This window comes from Salvelinus alpinus, chromosome 29, assembly GCF_045679555.1.
Source record: "Salvelinus alpinus chromosome 29, SLU_Salpinus.1, whole genome shotgun sequence".
Lineage (NCBI taxonomy): Eukaryota > Metazoa > Chordata > Actinopteri > Salmoniformes > Salmonidae > Salvelinus > Salvelinus alpinus.
Window position 1 is genome coordinate 26,180,136 of NC_092114.1, and position 19,809 is coordinate 26,199,944.

The 19,809-nt window shown below is 41.8% G+C and overlaps 1 protein-coding gene across 2 annotated transcripts; it reads left to right on the top strand.

Annotated features, from left to right (window-relative positions):
• The first annotated feature begins 2,304 nt into the window (after positions 1 to 2,304).
• Positions 2,305 to 18,566, top strand: LOC139559377 (Na(+)/H(+) exchanger beta). Of its 2 annotated transcripts, none has more exons than XM_071375352.1 (13): positions 2,305 to 2,858; positions 6,703 to 6,936; positions 7,677 to 7,903; positions 10,236 to 10,486; positions 10,663 to 10,880; positions 11,069 to 11,268; positions 12,216 to 12,305; positions 14,115 to 14,185; positions 14,393 to 14,560; positions 15,160 to 15,256; positions 15,509 to 15,634; positions 15,832 to 15,907; positions 17,420 to 18,566. In XM_071375352.1, the coding sequence occupies exons 1-13, from the start codon at positions 2,603 to 2,605 to the stop codon at positions 17,674 to 17,676; spliced, it is 2,271 nt and encodes a 756-aa protein (XP_071231453.1). In that variant the 5' UTR covers positions 2,305 to 2,602; the 3' UTR covers positions 17,677 to 18,566. The 2 variants fall into 2 exon arrangements, with proteins under 2 accessions (XP_071231453.1, XP_071231452.1); XM_071375351.1 differs by having other exon boundaries at positions 2,369 to 2,858; positions 17,428 to 18,566.
• Positions 18,567 to 19,809: the final 1,243 nt, after the last annotated feature.

Below are 19,809 nucleotides of genomic sequence, written 5' to 3' on the forward strand. Positions count from 1 at the left end.
TATAGACATTTTCGTGAGAAGACCGAATTTCAGGATTCCTCATGGTCTGACAAACACCGCTCTAGCTCTGCCAGGGCGAGATCGACGGATGTGGTGGATTGAGATGCAGCCCATGCAAAAAACACATACAGTTGAAGTCGGAAGTTTACATACACTTAGGTTGGAGTCATTAAAACTCGTTTTTCAACCACTCCACAAATTTCTTGTTAACTATAGTTTTGGCAAGTCAGTTATGACTTCTACTTTGTGCATGACACAAGTAATTTTTCCAACAATTGTTTACAGACAGATTATTTCACTTATAATTCACTGTATCACAATTCCAGTGGGTCAGTAGTTTACATACACTCAGTTGACTGTGCCATTAAGCAGCTTGGGAAATTCCAGAAAATTATGTCATGGCTTTAGAAGATTCTGATAGGCTAATTGACATCATTTGAGTCAATTGGAGGTGTACCTGTGGATTTTTTTTCAAGGCCTCCCTTCAAAGTCAGTGCCTCTTTGCTTGACATCATGGGAAAATCAAACGAAATCAGCCAAGACCTCATAAAAAAATTTGTACACCTCCACAAGTCTGGTTCATCCTTGGGAGCAATTTCCAAACGCCTGAAGGTACCACGTTCATCTGTACAAACAATAGTACGTAAGTATAAACACCATGAAACCACGCAGCCGTCATACTGCTCAGGAAGGAGATGCGTTCTGTGTCCTAAAGATGAACCTATTTTAGTGTGAAATGTGCAAATCAATCCCAGAACAGCAAAGGACCTTGTGAAGATGCTGGAGGAAACCGGTACAAAATTATCAATATCCACAGTAAAATGAGTCCTATATCGACATAACCTGAAGGCTGCTCAGCAAGGGAGAAGCCACTGCTCCAAAACCGCCATAAAAAAGCCAGACTACGGTTTGCAACTGCACATGGGGACAAAGATTGTACTTTTTGGAGAAATGTCCTCTGGTCTGATGAAACAAAAATAGAACTGTTTGTCCATAATGAACATCGTTATGTTTGGAGGAAAAACGGGGAGGCTTGCAAGCCGAAGAACACCATCCCAACTGTGAAGCACGGGGTGGCATCATCATGTTGTGGGGGTGCTTTGCTGCAGGAGGGACTGGTGCACTTCACAAAATAGATGGCATCATGAGGAAATACAATTTTGTGGATATATTGAAGCAACATCTCAAGACATCAGTCAGGAAGTTAAAGCTTGGTCGCAAATGGGTCTTCCAAATGGACAATGACCCCAAGCATACTTCCAAAGTTGTGGCAAAATGGCTTAAGGACAACAAAGTCAAGGTATTGGAGTGGCCATCACAAAGCCCTGACCTAAATCCTGTAGAAAATTTGTGGGCAGAACTGAAAAAGTGTGTGCGAGCAAGGAGGCCTACAAACCTGACTCAGTTACACCAGCTCTGTCAGGAGGAATGGGCCAAAATTCACCCAACTTATTGTGGGAAGCTTGTGGAAGGCTACCCGAAACATTTGACCCAAGTCAAGCAATTTAAAGGCAATGCTACCAAATAGTAATTGAGTGTATGTAAACTTCTGACACACTGGGAATGTGATGAAAGAAATAAAAGCTGAAATATATAATTCTCTACTATTATTCTTACATTTCACATTCTTAAAATAAAGTGGTGATCCTAACTGACCTAAGACAGGGACTTTTTACTCGGATTAAATGTCAGGAATTGTGAAAAACGGAGTTTAAATGTATTTGGCTAAGGTGTATGTAAACTTCCGACTTCAACTGTATCTCTAGCCGAAACAGACGGATTTTGATAGGATTTTTTTCTTATGTTAATTAGATTTCTGTGGTGCATGACCATTGTAGGCCAAGGGTTTCTGTCAAATAAATTATGAATATTTAAATATTTTATTTGGATGGACAAGGTGTGGTAGGGCAGGCCAGGCCCCCTAAGGCCCGCCCATAACGCCGGACTTGCATTGCCATGGTTATGAAGTGTACTGCACAAATGGAATGTAAATCACAGAAAATAGATGTTCTGGTGGAAGCTCCAGAGAAGTACTTGGGGTTACAAGATTTTACTGCAGAAGAGTAGCAATTTTTCCATCTTTTTGTATCACAAATTGTAATGGACTCACACTCCACTCCAGCTGGTGGCGGTAATGCACATTTTTGGTTGCCAACCACAGAAGTAGAAAATAACTGAATTGGGCTGGTTGTATGAACCATTGAGGTGTGATTGCAGCCAATGTAACCCAAATAGAGGACATAAGGCACAAACGGGAGTTGATATTCCGCCTGATACATAACAGCTGCGCCTTTCACATTAGTGAACACTTCAACGCTTGACTACACTGCGCAAACATTTAAAGAGGAATACAATCATCATCAACGCCGGCGTTAACTCTCATTCATCAGGGAGCTTTTTACTGGTGTTTCTTTACATTTACCCGTGATATTATATGCATGATGTCCGTACATTCACTGCGTAAAAGTGCAAGCTCCAGCTGCAGTAACATGGCACCAGCATCACTTCCCGTTACATCTTCATTTCTGCCTGCATCTCCGACGCATTGATGGAGGATGACGATTTGGAGTAGCTAGCGGGATAAATCATTAACGTATTTGAAATGCCGGCATTCTCGTGTGCCTTTCCTGGCTGTCGCAGGGATCTCCTGGTAATAGTTTTAGTTGTGTTCGTGGGCATTGGATTACCTATTGAAGCCTCCGCCCCTGCATATCAATCGCATGGGACTGAAGGCTCATATTTAACTAATGTAACAAATACTAAAAAGGCATTTCCTGTACTTGCCGTAAATTACAAACACGTACGAAAGCCTTTTGAGATCGCGCTATGGATCCTCCTCGCCTTATTGATGAAACTTGGTGAGTATCTGCCTTTGCTTTTGTCACGATGTTAACGTGATACATTGGGAATGCCCCCTGCTGCATTAATTGATATGGATTAATATGCCACAGTGTAAACCCCTCAACGTCACATTGCGTCATGCATCATGACACTGCAGCTGTCTGCTCAGGGTGTATCATAATTTGATTGAACGCTTCAGACCCGTTCAGACAGGGACATTATTGCAATACTCTACAACTCGTCAATTCAGACAGGAATGTAATGTTATAAACATACTACAGTTCCTGCCAAGAAGTTTGGACACGGGAGTTAGTAGACTTGCCCAACCTGTTCCTAATCGCTAAATTGGTGGCAGAAGTGGGATGATACCATAAACGTACGATGGGCAGAACGTTCTCTGGTTCTTTATGGCACAGGATTGGGCTTGGAAGCCATACTATTACCAATAGGTAAAAGTTGCTGCAGCCATACCCATTGTTCCAGTCCCACTTTTGATCATGAGACACTGCATCTTACCATGGACTTTATAAGCAATTGTCCCTCTCACCAGTCACCACTAGAAATAGATGCAGAAGTTCCATAAAATTAGTGTAATGGAAGACTTGAGGATTAAACACTGCACGACTTGGCAAACATTTGAGTTGGAAATTCTGATAGTGATGAGAGCAGTTGTTATCATGACCTGACAGAGTTAGAGGGATGTAGGGGGTCGCTAGGGGTGTAGCTAGTTCTGCATGTATTTCCTGTGACTGTACTTTCACTTTTAAAATAGGCTATTGTTTATCTCAGAAAAAGACACACACACTACACAAATATTTCATATTGTATTTCGTATACACATAACCCTGTGTCCCAAATGGCACCATATTCTCTATATAGGGAATAGGGTGCCATTTGGAACACACCCTATTAAGGGATCTTCCATGTACATGTTGTCAATTCGGAGTCAGCTTGCCGAGATAGTGATTGGCCGTGGGGCTTTCCCCTCCCTGTCTATCATTGGCCCAGCCCAATAAGTGAAGCTGATTTGGACTTATCTGCTGCAGCAGCAGCAGCTCTCTTCTCAAGGCCAGCCTGCTCTTCTGTACTCTGTGATAACAGAAAGAGGAAAGGAGCTGGTGGGGGCTGATGCATACATTGGCACATACAGCAGTATACCAATTTCAAACAGTGTCCTAGTCCTGAAATATTTATACGGTAGTCATTGAGACTGTCTTGTCTCCCAATAGCCTTATGCTTCAGTTATTGTTATAATGAATGGCGTGTCTCTTGGTGGATACATACTGTTGATGCGTTTCAAGTTTTAATGTCACGCGCACAAGTACAGTGAAATGCCTTTCTTGCAAGAACTTCTTGTGAGTTATGTAGGGTTTTTGTGCTTCACGCCCTTGGCCCATCCCAGATGTAGTAAATTATAACATTCCAGGACTCAGACATACATTAGGCGGAGACCCTTGAGGTACTGGAGTGGTACTAGGGTTCTCCTGTTTGTATCCACTTGCCCTAAGAAATGTGTATCTGGGTTTAAGTTATCTGCAGTTGCAGCACCAGCATGGTTGACCTATGACTAGCAACTTGTGCAGTAGCATCCTGTGTGTTGCCTGAAATAGCGGTCTAAAAAAAGGCCTTTTTAATTTTTTATGAGAGCTTAGAATGTCAAACAGTGATGCACAACTAACTGATTAGAGCATTTCATTCATCCAATAATTAAGTGGTTATATGTTTACAAGGGCACAACTTTAGTTTTAGAAGTGGGGGGGACGTAAATGTATTATTTTTATATAATTTTATCCAGTCAGGTAAACACTCCAAACAGCCTACCCAACCGCTAGGGGGTGCACTTTCAGAATGTGGTGGGGGAGGGGGGGGGGGTTTAAGTTGCACCCCTGTATGTGTATACTGTAAACTTAAAATAACTACAGTGGGGCAAAAAAGTATTTAGTCAGCCACCAATTGTACAAGTTCTCCCACTTAAAAAGATGAGAGAGGCCTGTCATTTTCATCATAGGTACACTTCAACTATGACAGACAAAATGAGAAAAAAAAATCTGAAAATCACATTGTAGGATTTTTAATGAATTTATTTGCAAATTATGGTGGAAAATAAGTATTTGGTCACCTACAAACAAGCAAGATTTCTGGCTCTCACGGACCTGTAACTTCTTCTTTAAGAGGCTCCTCTGTCCTCCACTCGTTACCTGTATTAATGGCACCTGTTTGAACTTGTTATCAGTATAAAAGACACCTGTCCACAACCTCAAACAGTCACACTCCAAACTCCACTTTGGCCAAGACCAAAGAGCTGTCAAAGGACACCAGAAACAAAATTGTAGACCTGCACCAGGCTGGGAAGACTGAATCTGCAATAGGTAAGCAGCTTGGTTTGAAGAAATCAACTGTGGGAGCAATTATTAGGAAATGGAAGACATACAAGACCACTGATAATCTCCCTCGATCTGGGGCTCCACGCAAGATCTCACCCCATGGGGTCAAAAGGATCACAAGAACGGTGAGCAAAAATCCCAGAACCACACGGGGGGACCTAGTGAATGACCTGCAGAGAGCTGGGACCAAAGTAACAAAGCCTACCATCAGTAACACACTACGCCGCCAGGGACTCAAATCCTGCAGTGCCAGACGTGGCCCCCTGCTAAAGCCAGTACATGTCCAGGCCCATCTGAAGTTTGCTAGAGAGCATTTGGATGATCCAGAAGAAGATTGGGAGAATGTCATATGATCAGATGAAACCAAAATATAACTTTTTGGTAAAAACTCAACTCGTCGTGTTTGGAGGACAAAGAATGCTGAGTTGCATCCAAAGAACACCATACCTACTGTGAAGCATGGGGGTGGAAACATCATGCTTTGGGGCTGTTTTTCTGCAAAGGGACCAGGACAACTGATCTGTGTAAAGGAAAGAATGAATGGGGCCAAGTATCGTGAGATTTTGAGTGAAAACCTCCTTCCATCAGCAAGGGCATTGAAGATGAAATGTGGCTGGGTCTTTCAGCATGACAATGATCCCAAACACACCGCCCGGGCAACGAAGGAGTGGCATCGTAAGAAGCATTTCAAGGTCCTGGAGTGGCCTAGCCAGTCTCCAGATCTCAACCCCATAGAAAATCTTTGGAGGGAGTTGAAAGTCCGTGTTGCCCAGCAACAGCCCCAAAACATCACTGCTCTAGAGGAGATCTGCATGGAGGAATGGGCCAAAATACCAGCAACAGTGTGTGAACCTTGTGAAGACTTACAGAAAACGTTTGACCTCTGTCATTGCCAACAAAGTATTGAGAAACTTTTGTTATTGACCAAATACTTATTTTCCACCATAATTTGCAAATAAATTCATTAAAAATCCTACAATGATATTTTCTGGATTTTTTTTTCTTCTCATTTTGTCTGTCATAGTTGAAGTGTACCTATGATGAAAATTACAGGCCTCATCTTTTTAATTGGGAGAACTTGCACAATTGGTGGCTGACTAAATACTTTTTTGCCCCACTGTATATCCACTTCTACAGGCACAGTTTGTTTTATACAATGTATTGCACATCTGAAGACAATTGCAACAGAGGCTATATCAACATAGGGAGGAAATTGCACACATTCTTGCCTGGATACAGCAATGTCATAGTAATAAACCCACTGCCTTCTACTGACCTAGACCCGTATTCATAAAGAAAAAACTAAAAGATCTAGGATCAGCTTTGCCTTTTAGATCATAATGAATAGGATTACATAAACAGGGGGGACCTGATCCTAGATAAGCACTCCTACTCTGACACTTTATGAATACGGTCCTTGGTGTACGGCAGACATATGTCTCTATAATAACATTAACTACCTCGTCTCCCCATTTAGGTTTCCATCTGATCCCGCGTCTGTCTGGCGTGGTCCCAGAGAGCTGCCTGCTGATCGTGGTGGGGCTGCTAGTGGGGGGGCTCATCAAGGTGATCGGAGAAGAGCCCCCAGTACTGGACTCCCAGCTCTTCTTCCTGTGCCTCCTCCCTCCCATCATCCTTGATGCTGGCTACTTTCTGCCGATCCGGCCCTTCACAGAGAATGTGGGCACCATCTTGGTGTTTGCGGTGATAGGTAACTAAGCACTGACTGCTAAGCACTTTATCCCTCCAGTGCAATTTGTATACAGATGTATTTGCTACTTTCATATTATCATATTTATATCATATAGTTAAACTGCCACAAACACATTTCCTAGCCTAGTCCCAGATCTGTTTGTGCTATAATTTCAAACTCCTTGTTATGCCATGGTTAGTGAACTACTACTACTACCCTTGTGAAAATTGTAATTTGTATAAAATAATTTAGCCTTTGCTGGTATTGATACCATGTAATGTCGCCTTAGTGAAATAAACCATTGTCCGTGTCCGAAATCTAGCTTGCCTACTACTTACTTAAACTGCATACTGTGTATACTAATCGTACTACATACTGTTTAGAACGTACTGTTTAAAAACGAATGCAGTCAGCAATAAATATCAACATACTAAGCTCCTCCTACTGAGAATGCCTCATCTAATGCGCAATTGCGTTGATTCCCGCCATTTGTTAATTTTGGTACGGCGTGTCCCCTCAGCTGATTATCAGCTGTTGTCAAACACACGTGGGTCTCGAAAGAACATTCTCTTCCTCAATATTGTGCAGCGAACTCTACTAGATAAAAAGCCTAAATGAGCTGGCATTTAAAGTATACTAAATGTTCAAAATTTCACATACTATAAAAGTATGTTTTTCCTTCATACCCAAAATGCCTACTATTTAGAACGCAAGTACAGGTATTAGGACACGGCCATTCTCTTTCTATCTCTTTCTAGGTACCCTGTGGAACACCTTCTTTATGGGGGGCTTGCTGTACGCCTTGTGTCAGATCGAGAGCGTCGGTCTGGGCGGAGTTGACCTGCTGGCCTGCCTGCTCTTCGGCTCCATCGTGTCGGCCGTGGACCCTGTGGCCGTGCTGGCTGTGTTTGAGGAGATCCATGTCAACGAGTTGGTTCACATCCTGGTGTTTGGGGAGTCCCTTCTCAATGATGCTGTCACAGTGGTGAGTGTTAAGGGCTTTCCAACCGAGGTGCATGAATTGAGTAGCAAACTGTGCTTCCAAGAGGAAATTCAGCAACTATTTATGGGCAGCGGATCGATAAAACCAGCGTGCTTCGGCCCTTCGCCTTCATCAGGGTCATTTGTCACAGTGGGGACAAATCAAATTAGAGGCCAAATTTTATTTGGGGTGATCCTGTTAGTTCACTCAGTTGCTGCATTTCTCTTTCTGTGTACAATGTTGGCTTGTTTCCATCAACTCAATTTAACATGACGGGAGCTGTTTTGTTACTTTATTCCAATGCCAGCTGTGTAAATGTAGTGTTCATTTCCAGACCCGTGGCTAACGCCACCAGCCACCCCGCTTAACAGGCAGCCAGTGTTCTCACAGCTGAGGAGAATGAGCATAATCCATTTTCTATTAACCATGATGGAGCACTTTCCTCTCTGCTAGCGGCTAACTGTAAGGTACACTATATATACAAAAGTATATGGACACCCCTTCAAATTTTGGGATTCTGCTATTTCAGCCACACCCGTTGTTGTCAGGTGTATAAAATCGAGCACACCGCCATGCAATCTCCATAGACAAACATTGGCAGTAGAATGATCTTACTGGTGAGCTCAGTGACTTTCAACGTGGCACCGTCATAGGATGCTACCTTTCCAACAAGTCAGTTTGTCAAATTTCTGCCCTGCTAGAGCTGCCCCGATCAATTGTAAGTGCTGTTATTGTGAAGTGAAAACGTCTAGGAGCAACAACGGCTCAGCTGCAAAGTGGTAGCCCACACAAGCTCACAGAACGGGACTGGCGAGTGCTGAAGCGCGTAGCGCATACAAATCATCTGTCCTTGGTTGCAACACTCATTACGAGTTCCAAACTGCCTCTAGAAACAATGTCAGCACATGAACTGTTCGTCGAGAGCTTCATGAAATGGGTTTCCATGGCCGAGCAGCTGCACACAAGCCTAAGATCACCATGTGCAATGCCTAGCATCGGCTAGAGGGGTGTAAAGCTCGACGCCATTCGATTCTGGAGCAGTGGAAACACGTTCTCTGGAGTGATGAATCACACTTCACCATCTGGCAGTCCGACGAACAAATCTGGGTTTGGTGGATGCCAGGAGAACGCTATCTGCCCAAATGCATAGTACTAACTGTAAAGTGCTTCCAACTTTGTGTCAACAGTTTGGGGAAGGCCCTTTCCTGTTTCAGCATGACAATGCCCCATGCACAAAGCGAGGTCCATACAGAAAATGGTTTGTTGAGATTGTTGTGGAAGAACTGGCCTGCACAGAGCCCTGACCTCAACCCCATTGGACATCTTTGGGATGAATTAGAACACCAACTGCGAGCCAGGCCTAATCGCCCAACATCAGTGCCCGACCTCACTAATGCTCTTGTAGCTGAATGGAAGCAAGTCCTCGCAGAAATGTTCCAACTTCTAGTGGAAAGCCTTCCCAGAAGAGTGGAGGCTGTTATAGCAGCAAAGGGGGGACCAACTCCATATTAATGCCCATGGTTTTGGAATGAGATGTTCAACGATCTATACTTTTGGTCATATAGTGTAGATGGCATTTGACTGTGGCTCACTCACTGGCTCACTGTATGCGTAAACATCTATTAATAGCAGTTTAGGTGCTTTTGGCAGGTATAGATATTACTCAGCCAAATGGCTCTGGCTATGCCAACCCGGACCACTGATTCAGCTATCACCCAAACAGAGGATGTTGGTTTAATGGAGCAGTAAAGCAATGGGAGGGTATTTACTGCCTGGCGGTGATAATGGCCTCAGTGTTCCAAAAGACTGAAGAGCTGAGAGGGGCTGATGCCAGCTAGGGTGCATCCCAAATGGCACCCTATTCCCTATATAGTGCAACCACTACTGGTCAAAAGTAGTTCACTATATACTACGAATAGGGCACCATTTGGGACTCGGCCCTAGTATCTGGAGCTTGTCTGATGGATACCATTTAGATAGTCCACATGTTGTTTACATATCATGTTACCATTCAACCAATAGGTAAAGTGAAGCAAATGGATAATGTGTCTCAGCATATAACACGGGTGTAGGGATATACTGGTGTAGTGGTTAGAGGATCCTTGGCTTGAAATCAAGTCTGATCAAGGATAACGTGACGCAGAATCAAATCGACAACTATAACTAAATCTAGTTGATTGAATATTGCTATTTCCTGGACATATAGGTGGTGTCCCAAATGGCACCCTATCCAGTGTCCCAAATGGCACGCTATCCCCTATGTAGGGTGCCATTTGGGACTCGCACACAGATCTCTGCGAATTTCCACTGACCCCTCCTTCGTCCCTCCATGCAGGTTCTGTACAACCTGTTTGAGGAGTTCTCCAAAGTGGGGACGGTCACCGTATTGGATGTGTTCCTAGGCGTGGTGTGTTTCTTCGTGGTGTCCCTAGGAGGGGTCCTGGTGGGGGCCATCTACGGCTTCTTGGCAGCCTTCACCTCTCGTTTCACCTCTCACACCCGCGTCATCGAACCCCTTTTCGTCTTCCTTTACAGCTACATGGCCTACCTCTCCTCCGAGATGTTCCATCTCTCTGGTATCATGGCGTAAGTAGCTATTTGACAGAGAACAGATGTGTATTGATAAGGAGATGGGACACCATTCGGTTGGCTTCAGTATGTTACATGGAGCATTATGGTTAGTGTAGTACATCATGCTACAAGTTGAACTGACAAATGAACATGAAGTTACAATGAAAATTGTCTTGTACTACCTTCCGTAGTTTGATAGTATGTGGGGTTGTGATGCGGCCCTATGTGGAGGCCAACATATCCCACAAGTCCTACACCACCATCAAGTACTTCCTGAAGATGTGGAGCAGCGTGAGCGAGACGCTCATCTTCATTTTCCTGGGCGTGTCCACGGTGGCAGGGCCGCATGCCTGGAACTGGACCTTCGTCATCACCACCGTCATCCTCTGTCTGGTGTCACGAGTACTGGGTCAGTATTATGCTAAATGCTAATTCTTTAAAGATTTCCATAAAAGTTACAGTAAAACAGATGCAATAAAAATGTGGAATAAAATGTTCAAAATGTAAATACATTAACGTTAAAGTATAACTTTTTTTCATCTGTTTCATTTATACTTGGGGAAAAATGTATTTATTTTATCTGTCTGTGTATTACAGGTGTGATTGGCCTTACATTCATCATAAACAAATTCCGTATTGTCAAGTTGACCAAAAAGGACCAGTTCATTGTGGCCTATGGTGGCCTGCGAGGGGCCATAGCTTTCTCCCTGGGATACCTGCTGTCAAATAGACACCAAATGAGGAACTTGTTCCTGACAGCAATCATCACTGTCATTTTCTTTACTGTGTTTGTGCAGGTGAGGCAGACAATCTGAATGATGCTCTAAAGCAGTGCTTCCCAACACCTCCAGTAACCCCAACAGTACACTTTTTTTGTGAAAGTCACCCAGTAAAATACTACTTGAGTGAAAGTCTAAAAGTATTTGGGTCTAAATGTACTTAAGTATGAAAGGTAAATGTATTTTCTAAAATATACTTAAGTATCAAAGGTATAAGTGTAAATAATATACAATTCCTTATATTAAGCAAACCAGACGGCACAATTTTCTCCCATTTTTATTTATTTATGGATAGCCAGGGGCATACTCCAAAGCATTTGTGTTTAGTGAGTCTGCCAGATCAGAGGCAGCAAGTATGACCAGGGATGTTCTCCTGATAAGCGTATGAATAGGGCAATATTCCTGTCCTGCTAAGCATTTAAAAATGTAACAAGTACTTTTGGGTGTCAGGGAAAATGTATGGAGTAAAAAGTACATTATTTTCTTTAGGAATGTAATGAAGTAAAAGTCTTCAAAAATAGAAATTGTGAAGTACAGATATCCCCAAAAATGACTTAAATAGTACTTTTCTTTAAGTACTTTACACCACTGCTGTTGGAGGTACTGGAGTTGGGAAACACTGCCCTAAAGCGTAGGTGTCAAACTCATTCCATGTGGAGTCGAGTGTCTGGAGGTTTTTGATCATCCATTGTTCCTTGATTGAGCAATTAAGGTTACTGATTAGTTAGGAACTTCCCACACCTGGTTGTTTGGGTGTTGAAATTCAAGGAAATAACAAAAATCAACAGATGTTTGCCCCTCCATGGAATGAGTTTTGACACCCCTGCTCTAAAGTTCAAACATTCCTTGACTCTGCTCCAAAATGTTACTGTAAATCTCTGAAAAAGTGAAACGGAACACTTTGACCTGCTTGTATAGACAAGGTTCACTTTACAACTAACTACTGCTTTTCTGGGTGTTTTCAGGGTATGACAATCAGGCCCTTGGTTGAGCTACTTGCTGTGAAGAAGAAGAAGGAGAGCAAACCTTCCATCAACGAGGAGATTCACACAGAGGTAATCTCGGAAACCCAGAACCAAAATGTTGCGTAACAGCATCACCTATTTATGTTACGTACAGTTGAAGTCGGAAGTTTACATACACCTTAGCCAAATACATTTAAACTCAGTTTTAAAAAATTCCTGACATTTAATTCTTGTAAAAATTCCCTGTCTTAGGTCAGTTAGGATCACCACTTTATTTTAGAATGTGAAATGTCAGAATAACAGTAGAGAGAATTATTTATTTCAGCTTTTATTTCTTTCATCACATTCCCAGTGGGTCAGAAGTTTACATACACTCAATTCGTTTTTGGTAGCATTGCCTTTAAATTGTTTAACTTGGGTCAAATGTTTTGGGTAGCCTTCCACAAGCTTCCCACAATAAGTTGGGTGAATTTTGGGCCATTCCTCCTGACAGAGCTGGTGTAACTGAGTCAGGTTTGTAGGCCTCCTTGCTCGCACACGCTTTTTCAGTTCTGCCCACCAATTTTCTACAGGGTTGAGGTCAGGACTTTGTGATGGCCACTCCAATACCTTGACTTTGTTGTCCTTAATCCATTTTTCCACAACTTTGGAAGTATGCTTGGGGTCATTGTCCATTTGGAAGACCCATTTGCGACCAAGCTTTAACTTCCTGACTGATGTCTTGAGATGTTGCTTCAATATATCCACATAATTTTCCTGCCTCATGATGCCATCTATTTTGTGAAGTGCACCAGTCCCTCCTGCAGCAAAGCACCCCCACAACATGATGCTGCCACACGTGCTTCACGGTTGGGATGGAGTTCTTCGGCTTGCAAGCCTCCCCCTTTGTCCTCCAAACATAACAATGTTCATTATGGCCAAACAGTTCTATTTTTGTTTCATCAGACCAGAGGACATTTCTCCAAAAAGTACGATCTTTGTCCGCATGTGCAGTTGCAAACTGTAGTCTGGCTTTTTTATGGCGGTTTTGGAGCAGTGGCTTCTTCCTTGCTGAGCAGCCTTTCAGCTTATGTCGATATAGGACTCGTTTCACTGTGGATATAGATACTTTTGTACCGGTTTCCTCCTGCATTTTCACAAGGTCCTTTGCTGTTCTGGGATTATTTGCACTTTTCACACCAAAGTACGTTCATCTCTAGGAGACAGAACGCGACTCCTTCCTGTGAGGTATGACAGCTGCGTGGTCCCATGGTGTTTATACTTGCGTACTATTGTTTGTACAGATGAACGTGGTACCTTCAGGCGTTTGGAAATTGCTCCCAAGGATGAACCAGATTTGTGGAGGTATACAATTTTTTTCGGAGGTCTTGGCTGATTTTTTTAGATTTTCCCACGATGTCAAGCAAAGAGGCACTGACTTTGAAGGTAGGCCTTGAAATACATCCACAGGTACACCTTCAATTGACTCAGGCTAATTAACATAATTTATCAGAAGCTTCTAAAGCCATGACATCATTTTCTGGAATTTTTCAAGCTGTTTGAAGTCAGTCAACTTAGTGTATGTAAACTTCTGACCCACTGGAATTGTGATACAGTGTGATACAGTCTTAACAATTTTTGGAAAAATTACTTGTCATGCACAAAGTAGATTTCCTATCCAATTTGCCAAAACTGTAGTTTGTTAACAAGAAATTTGTGGAGTGGTTGAAAAACGAGTTTCAATGACTCCAACCTAAGTGGATGTAAACTTCCGACTTCAACTGTACGTCTGTCCACAAGATATTACACACGGGTGACAAGCAGTATTATTATACTGTAGTATGGGTCCTTACATAGTACACTAAAGGTACTGCATGGTTAATCAGAGACTTTGTAAACACTCTTCATTTTCTCTCTTAGTTCCTGAACCATCTCCTCACAGGCGTTGAGGGTGTCTGTGGCCATTATGGGCATTATCACTGGAAGGAGAAGTATGGATCCCATGCCATTGTGAAATAAACATATTAAAAGGATTGATATCGTTTTGGAGCTGGAATAAAGCAGCCATTTTATTCTTCACACATCATGAACTCTCTTCCTCTTTATCTCCATATTTCTATCTATCTCTCTCTCTCTCCATCCATCTCCTATTTTTTCTGTTTTTCCCTCTTTCCATTCCTCTACTCTCCTCATATCAGGCTTAACCGCTTCAACAAGACCTACGTGAAGAGGTGGCTTATAGCGGGCGAGAACTTTAAGGAGCCTGAGTTGATCGCCTTCTACCGCAAGATGGAGCTGAAGCAGGCTATTATGATGGTGGAGAGTGGCCAGCTGCCCTCAGCTCTGCCCTCCACCATCTCCATGCAGTAAGTATTGCCTCCTATTTCTGTTTAAGATATACTTATTTTTTTCCCATGGAGTGCAACCTGTCCTTAGTACTTATCATCCGTGCAGTAAGAGTAAGGGCCCATTACTGTCCACATCCAGTCCTCTCCACCAGAGGCCACTGTTGGCTTAAGCTTAAATCATAGTCCACAGACGCTAGGACACGATAGTCCGGCGTCCCATTGTGACATAGCTACGCAGCTTTCAGACCATCATCTGCAGTGGACACACAGCCTGAATGCGCACCTCCCCACAATTCCCAACCAACGTGTCTCTGGTACACATCCTATATTCATTTGTGTTGACAGTTGAAGAAATAGCTTGAGCTGCACTGAGAATTTGAAAAGTATTGAAGCCAACAGTCCAATGTTCTAGAGCACTGCTGTGTGTACATGTACACATGTGGTACTCTGTTAGACCCTTAACCTAGTCCCAGATCTGTCAAGCGGTGTGACAATGACCAGGAGTTGGCAAGACCGTACAAACCGACCTGGAACTAGGCTATACTAACAAGTGGCCTGTCTGTTCCTGACTGGTGTGATGGCAATTTTGGTTATATCTTTAATCTGTGTCTCCCAAGGAACATCCAGCCCAGAGCGATTCCACGGGTCTCTAAGAAACGGGAGGAAGAGATCAGAAGGATCCTGAGGTCCAACCTGCAGAACAACAAGCAAAAAGTAAGTTACAATGAATGAATTTGGTTGAAATTGAATGTCTGAAGGGAAATTAGGTTTTCCACCTGAGGAAGACAGAAAAACAGAATATGCACACAGGCATACCCGCCGTGCCTCTTACACTGAGTTAAAAATGTTTTGAGTAAAGTATGATGTCTTTTTATGTGCAGACAGAGCTCTGTTACAGTTTCTCTTAGATATTATCCCCGGGCACCAAGCAACACCATTTTCACATCCAGTTCCTTGTTTCCCCAGATGCGCAGCAGATCCTACAGCAGACACACTCTGTTTGACGCCGATGAGGAAGACAACGTGAGCGAGGTGCGCCTACGGAAGACGAAGATGGAGATGGAGAGGAGGGTCAGTGTGATGGAGAGGAGGGTAAGTGTGATGGAGAGGGAGGGTCAGTGTGATGGAGAGGGAGGGTCAGTGTGATGGAGAGGGAGGGTCAGTGTTTGGAAAAGACCCCAGTCCAGTGTTCTTTCTTGACCACGGCTATGTCTCCAACCTTGCAGAGATTTTGCCTCATTGCAATAATGAAGCATATTTGTGACGTTGTAACAATATTGTTTCTGCAGATGAGCCACTACCTCACTGTTCCAGCTAACCGGGAGTCACCTAGGCCTGGGGTCAGGCGAGTCAGGTTTGAATCAGGTCTGTCAGTCTAACACACCTGGGTCGTATTCATCAGGGTACACCGCAGCACAATATTGTAGAATGAAAACAAGCATTTCTTATTGGACTGAGTTCAGATAGTACCTCCCTGTTTCGGACCATTTTCTTCTGTTTTGTGCCTTGTTGCTTCTGTCCGTCACTGAAACGGTTATAATTCCTAAAAAATGTGCCCCTGTATATATCCATATTATGTTGTCATATTCAATATGAATATAAATATGCAGTAAAAAGAGTTCAGATTTGTCACGTAAGTGTTGATAACAGACCTGGGATAACTAGTTGTAACTATGCTGTGTGGAAAGTAACTATTTTTTGAGGGAAACAAATAGTTACTTCAAATATACAGATCCCCAAAAATGACTACTTTTTTAAATGTACTTTAATACAGATCTGAGAAAGCAACTACTTTTTTGAAACTATAGAGCACACACAATCTCACAAGATGGCAATTTTGGGATATTTGTTTCCTTTGACACTGAATAGCCATATTTTGTTACTGTTAGCATTCTCAGTAACACTTAACATAAAACTGTTCTTGTGTATTAAAACTGTAATTACTTTTGTAGCAACATGTATTACCATGTTACATAATACTTTGGCAATTGCATTTTATTTGCATAGCAATGAGCTGAGTTTAACTACTGTACACAAGGAATAGTGTTTTACTTATTCCACTTATGTAATAACTCCATTATTGTGCAATTTCCAAAGTTCTATGTATCAACAATGTTGCTATTGTAATAATCAAAGTTACTACACATGTATAAGAAGTTGATGTCAAGTGTTACTCTACCTTATGTCTCACTCATTATGAACATATATTTGTTTGTCATTTTGGAGCTGAAAAATTGGTCTACTGTAATGTTGAGATGATTCGATGTCCCTCGTATTTAACTTTAGGCTATAGGCAATATTTACATTTACATTACATTTAAGTCATTTAGCAGACGCTCTTATCCAGAGCGACTTACAAATTGGTGCATTCACCTTATGATATCCAGTGGAACAACCACTTTACAATAGTGCATCTAACTCTTTTAAGGGGGGGGGGGTTAGAAGGATTACTTTATCCTATCCTAGGTATTCCTTAAAGAGGTGGGGTTTCATATATAATATATATAATATTAAGATTCATATTTAAGAGCCCTCCAAACCATGTTTTATTGATCATATATTTAGACTATTTCAACTAACTGTTGTAGTTTTTTGGTTCTTAATCAAATATTTGGAAGCCACCTAATAAAGATTTTTAAATAGTGTGCGTATATTCAAATACCTTTATTATTTGGTTTTCTGAGATGTATTCAAAATACTTTCAAATGTTATTTGTTTTTCTGAAACCTGTATTTGAATATCAAAGAAACTAGTTGCCTTTTAGTTAAAACTATATTCGACTACCTTGAGTATTTGAAAAGTAGGTATTTTAAAATAAACTACAAAATACAACTATTTTCTGCCCAGCTCTGGTTGATAATACTTTCTTTCTTCAAGACAACCAGGTTTTCAGTGCTGACAGTGTCCCTACTGTCCACTTTGAGCAGCCTTCCCTTCCCAGCACACCTGACGCTGTCAGCCTAGATGAGGAGGTACCCAAGAGGCCTAGCCTGAAAGCAGACATAGAAGGACCCAGGGGTAATGCGTCAGACAACCACCAGGGCGAGCTGGACTACCAGAGACTAGCACGCTGTCTAAGCGACCCCGGTCCCAATAAAGACAAGGAGGAGGACGATCCCTTCATGTCCTGTTAAAGAACATCTTTTAAACTATAGCGCTTCAAATGAGGAGAATAATAGGATTCCACTATTTCAGAAGCTCCTTAATTATCCTCTGGCACTTAATTGTATGAGATGGAGATTTGTCTATGGCAACAAGTATCTCATTTATTGAAGGACATTTCTAATTTATCTATGTGCCGTTATTGTTGTATTTCTCATGTTTGGGTCCTTGTTCTTTGGTATTTTTGATGTAAGATAATGTGAATAATTTGCCAAAGGTTCACATACCAATTTTTCTTGAACCATTTTTCAATATCATGAAATCATGTGTCAAGATTTGTTTGGTTTTCAGAGATTTTTTAAATGTTTTTGTTATGTAAAATCACAGCTTCCTTTTAGAGAGAGGAATGTAGGTGTTTGTCAGCACTTCTGTCTTAATATGTTTTTCACATGATAGTGCTTCTCATTCACTTTGTTTGCATGAATAATAAATATGTTTTCTCAGGGACTGCATCACAGGGTAGCTGGCCAACTACCCTTAGCAGCCAGAAAACACACTCCTGGTAACTATATAAATACAAATGCAATTTCCAGTATGTCTTTTGACTGGATAAAAGCCTTTTCATTGGAAGCAAGTAGCAAAATAGATTCCATATCACACAAAGTAATCGCACTCATGCCTTGTCTCCACTGTATTTGGGTCTGAAGCTGTCAAAATCAATTTAGACTTCTAAGTGATTGTTTAAAAAAAGGAAGTTGCCAAGTTGAATAATTTTTATAAAGACAATGCAGGCCTATTTGAAATGGGTTGAATTGTTAGCAGTTTGTACTGAGAGGTAAAACAAGCTTTACAGATAATATGCATCAGAAATTAAGATGACTTCATGACTGAGTTTAACAATAAAGTGCTTATAAAATAAAAATATTTTGTTGGACATCTTAATAGTGAGATTTGTGGTAAAATAATTAAGATTTACTGCCATCAGGGGTCGGTATGTAGCCGAAGCCTGAAATTGATGAGAGATGAGGGGGTGAGAGAGAAAGGGCCAGTTGCCAGGACCACAAATACAAATTCCATCTAGACACAGTTGCCCTAGAGCACACAAAAAAACTATACCTTGGCCTAAACATCAGCGTCAGAAGTAACTTCCACAAAGCTGTGAACATGTGCCATCAAAAAGAACATACATGACATATCAATTAGGATCTGGCTAAAAATACTTGGATCAGTTATAGAACTCATTGCCCTTCATGATTCGGCAGTCTGGGGTCTCACCAACCAAGAATTCACAAAATGGGACAAACACCAAATTGAGACTAAAATATCCTGTGTGTACAACGTAAAACACCAAATAAATGCATGCAGAGCAGGCCGAAACCCGCTAATTATTAAATTCCAGAAAAGAGCTGTTAAATTCTACAACCACCTAAAAGGAAGCGATTCCCAAACCTTCCATAACAAAGCCATCACCTACAGAGATGAACCTGGAGAAGAGCCCCCTAAGCAAGCTGGTCCTGGGGCTCCGTTCACAAACACACCCCACAGAGCCCCAGGACAGCAACACAATCAGCAACACAAAAACAAAAAGATAATTACTTGACACATTGGAAATAATTTACCAAAAAACAGAGCAAACTAGAATGCTATTTGGCCCTAAACAGAGAGTACACAGTGGCAGAATACCTGACCACTGTGACTGACCCAAAATTAAGGAAAGCTTTGCCTATGTACAGATACAGTGAGCATACTAGACACATATTTCCCCCATAAAAAGATTACACATACCCACAAAGAATTTGAAAACAAACCCAATTTTGATAAACTCCCATATCTATTGGGTGAAATACCACAGTGTGCCATCACAACAGCAAGATATGTGACCTGTTGCCACAAGAAAAGGGCAACCAGTGAAGAACAAACACCATTGTAAATACAACCCATGTTTATTGATTTTCCCTTTTGTACTTTAACTATTTGCACATATGACATTTGAAATGTCTTTATTCTTTTGGAACTTTTGTGAGTGTAATGTTTAATTGTTTATTGTTTATTTCACTTTTGTTTATTATCTACTTCACTTGCTTTGGCAATGTTAACATATGTTTCCCATGCCAATAAAGAGATGGGGCATTAGACAAGGTTGCACTAGGAAGTGAAATTAAGAG

What these genes read in the sequence shown, in the direction of transcription:
- LOC139559377 (XM_071375352.1), top strand. Translation starts at nt 2,603, where the DNA reads ATGCCGGCATTCTCGTGTGCCTTTCCTGGCTGTCGCAGGGATCTCCTG. An exon ending in CATCTCTCTGGTATCATGGC is followed by an intron (nt 10,487 to 10,662) that starts GTAAGTAGCTAT and finishes TACCTTCCGTAG; the next exon opens with TTTGATAGTATGTGGGGTTG. An exon ending in ACGAGGAGATTCACACAGAG is followed by an intron (nt 12,306 to 14,114) that starts GTAATCTCGGAA and finishes TTTCTCTCTTAG; the next exon opens with TTCCTGAACCATCTCCTCAC.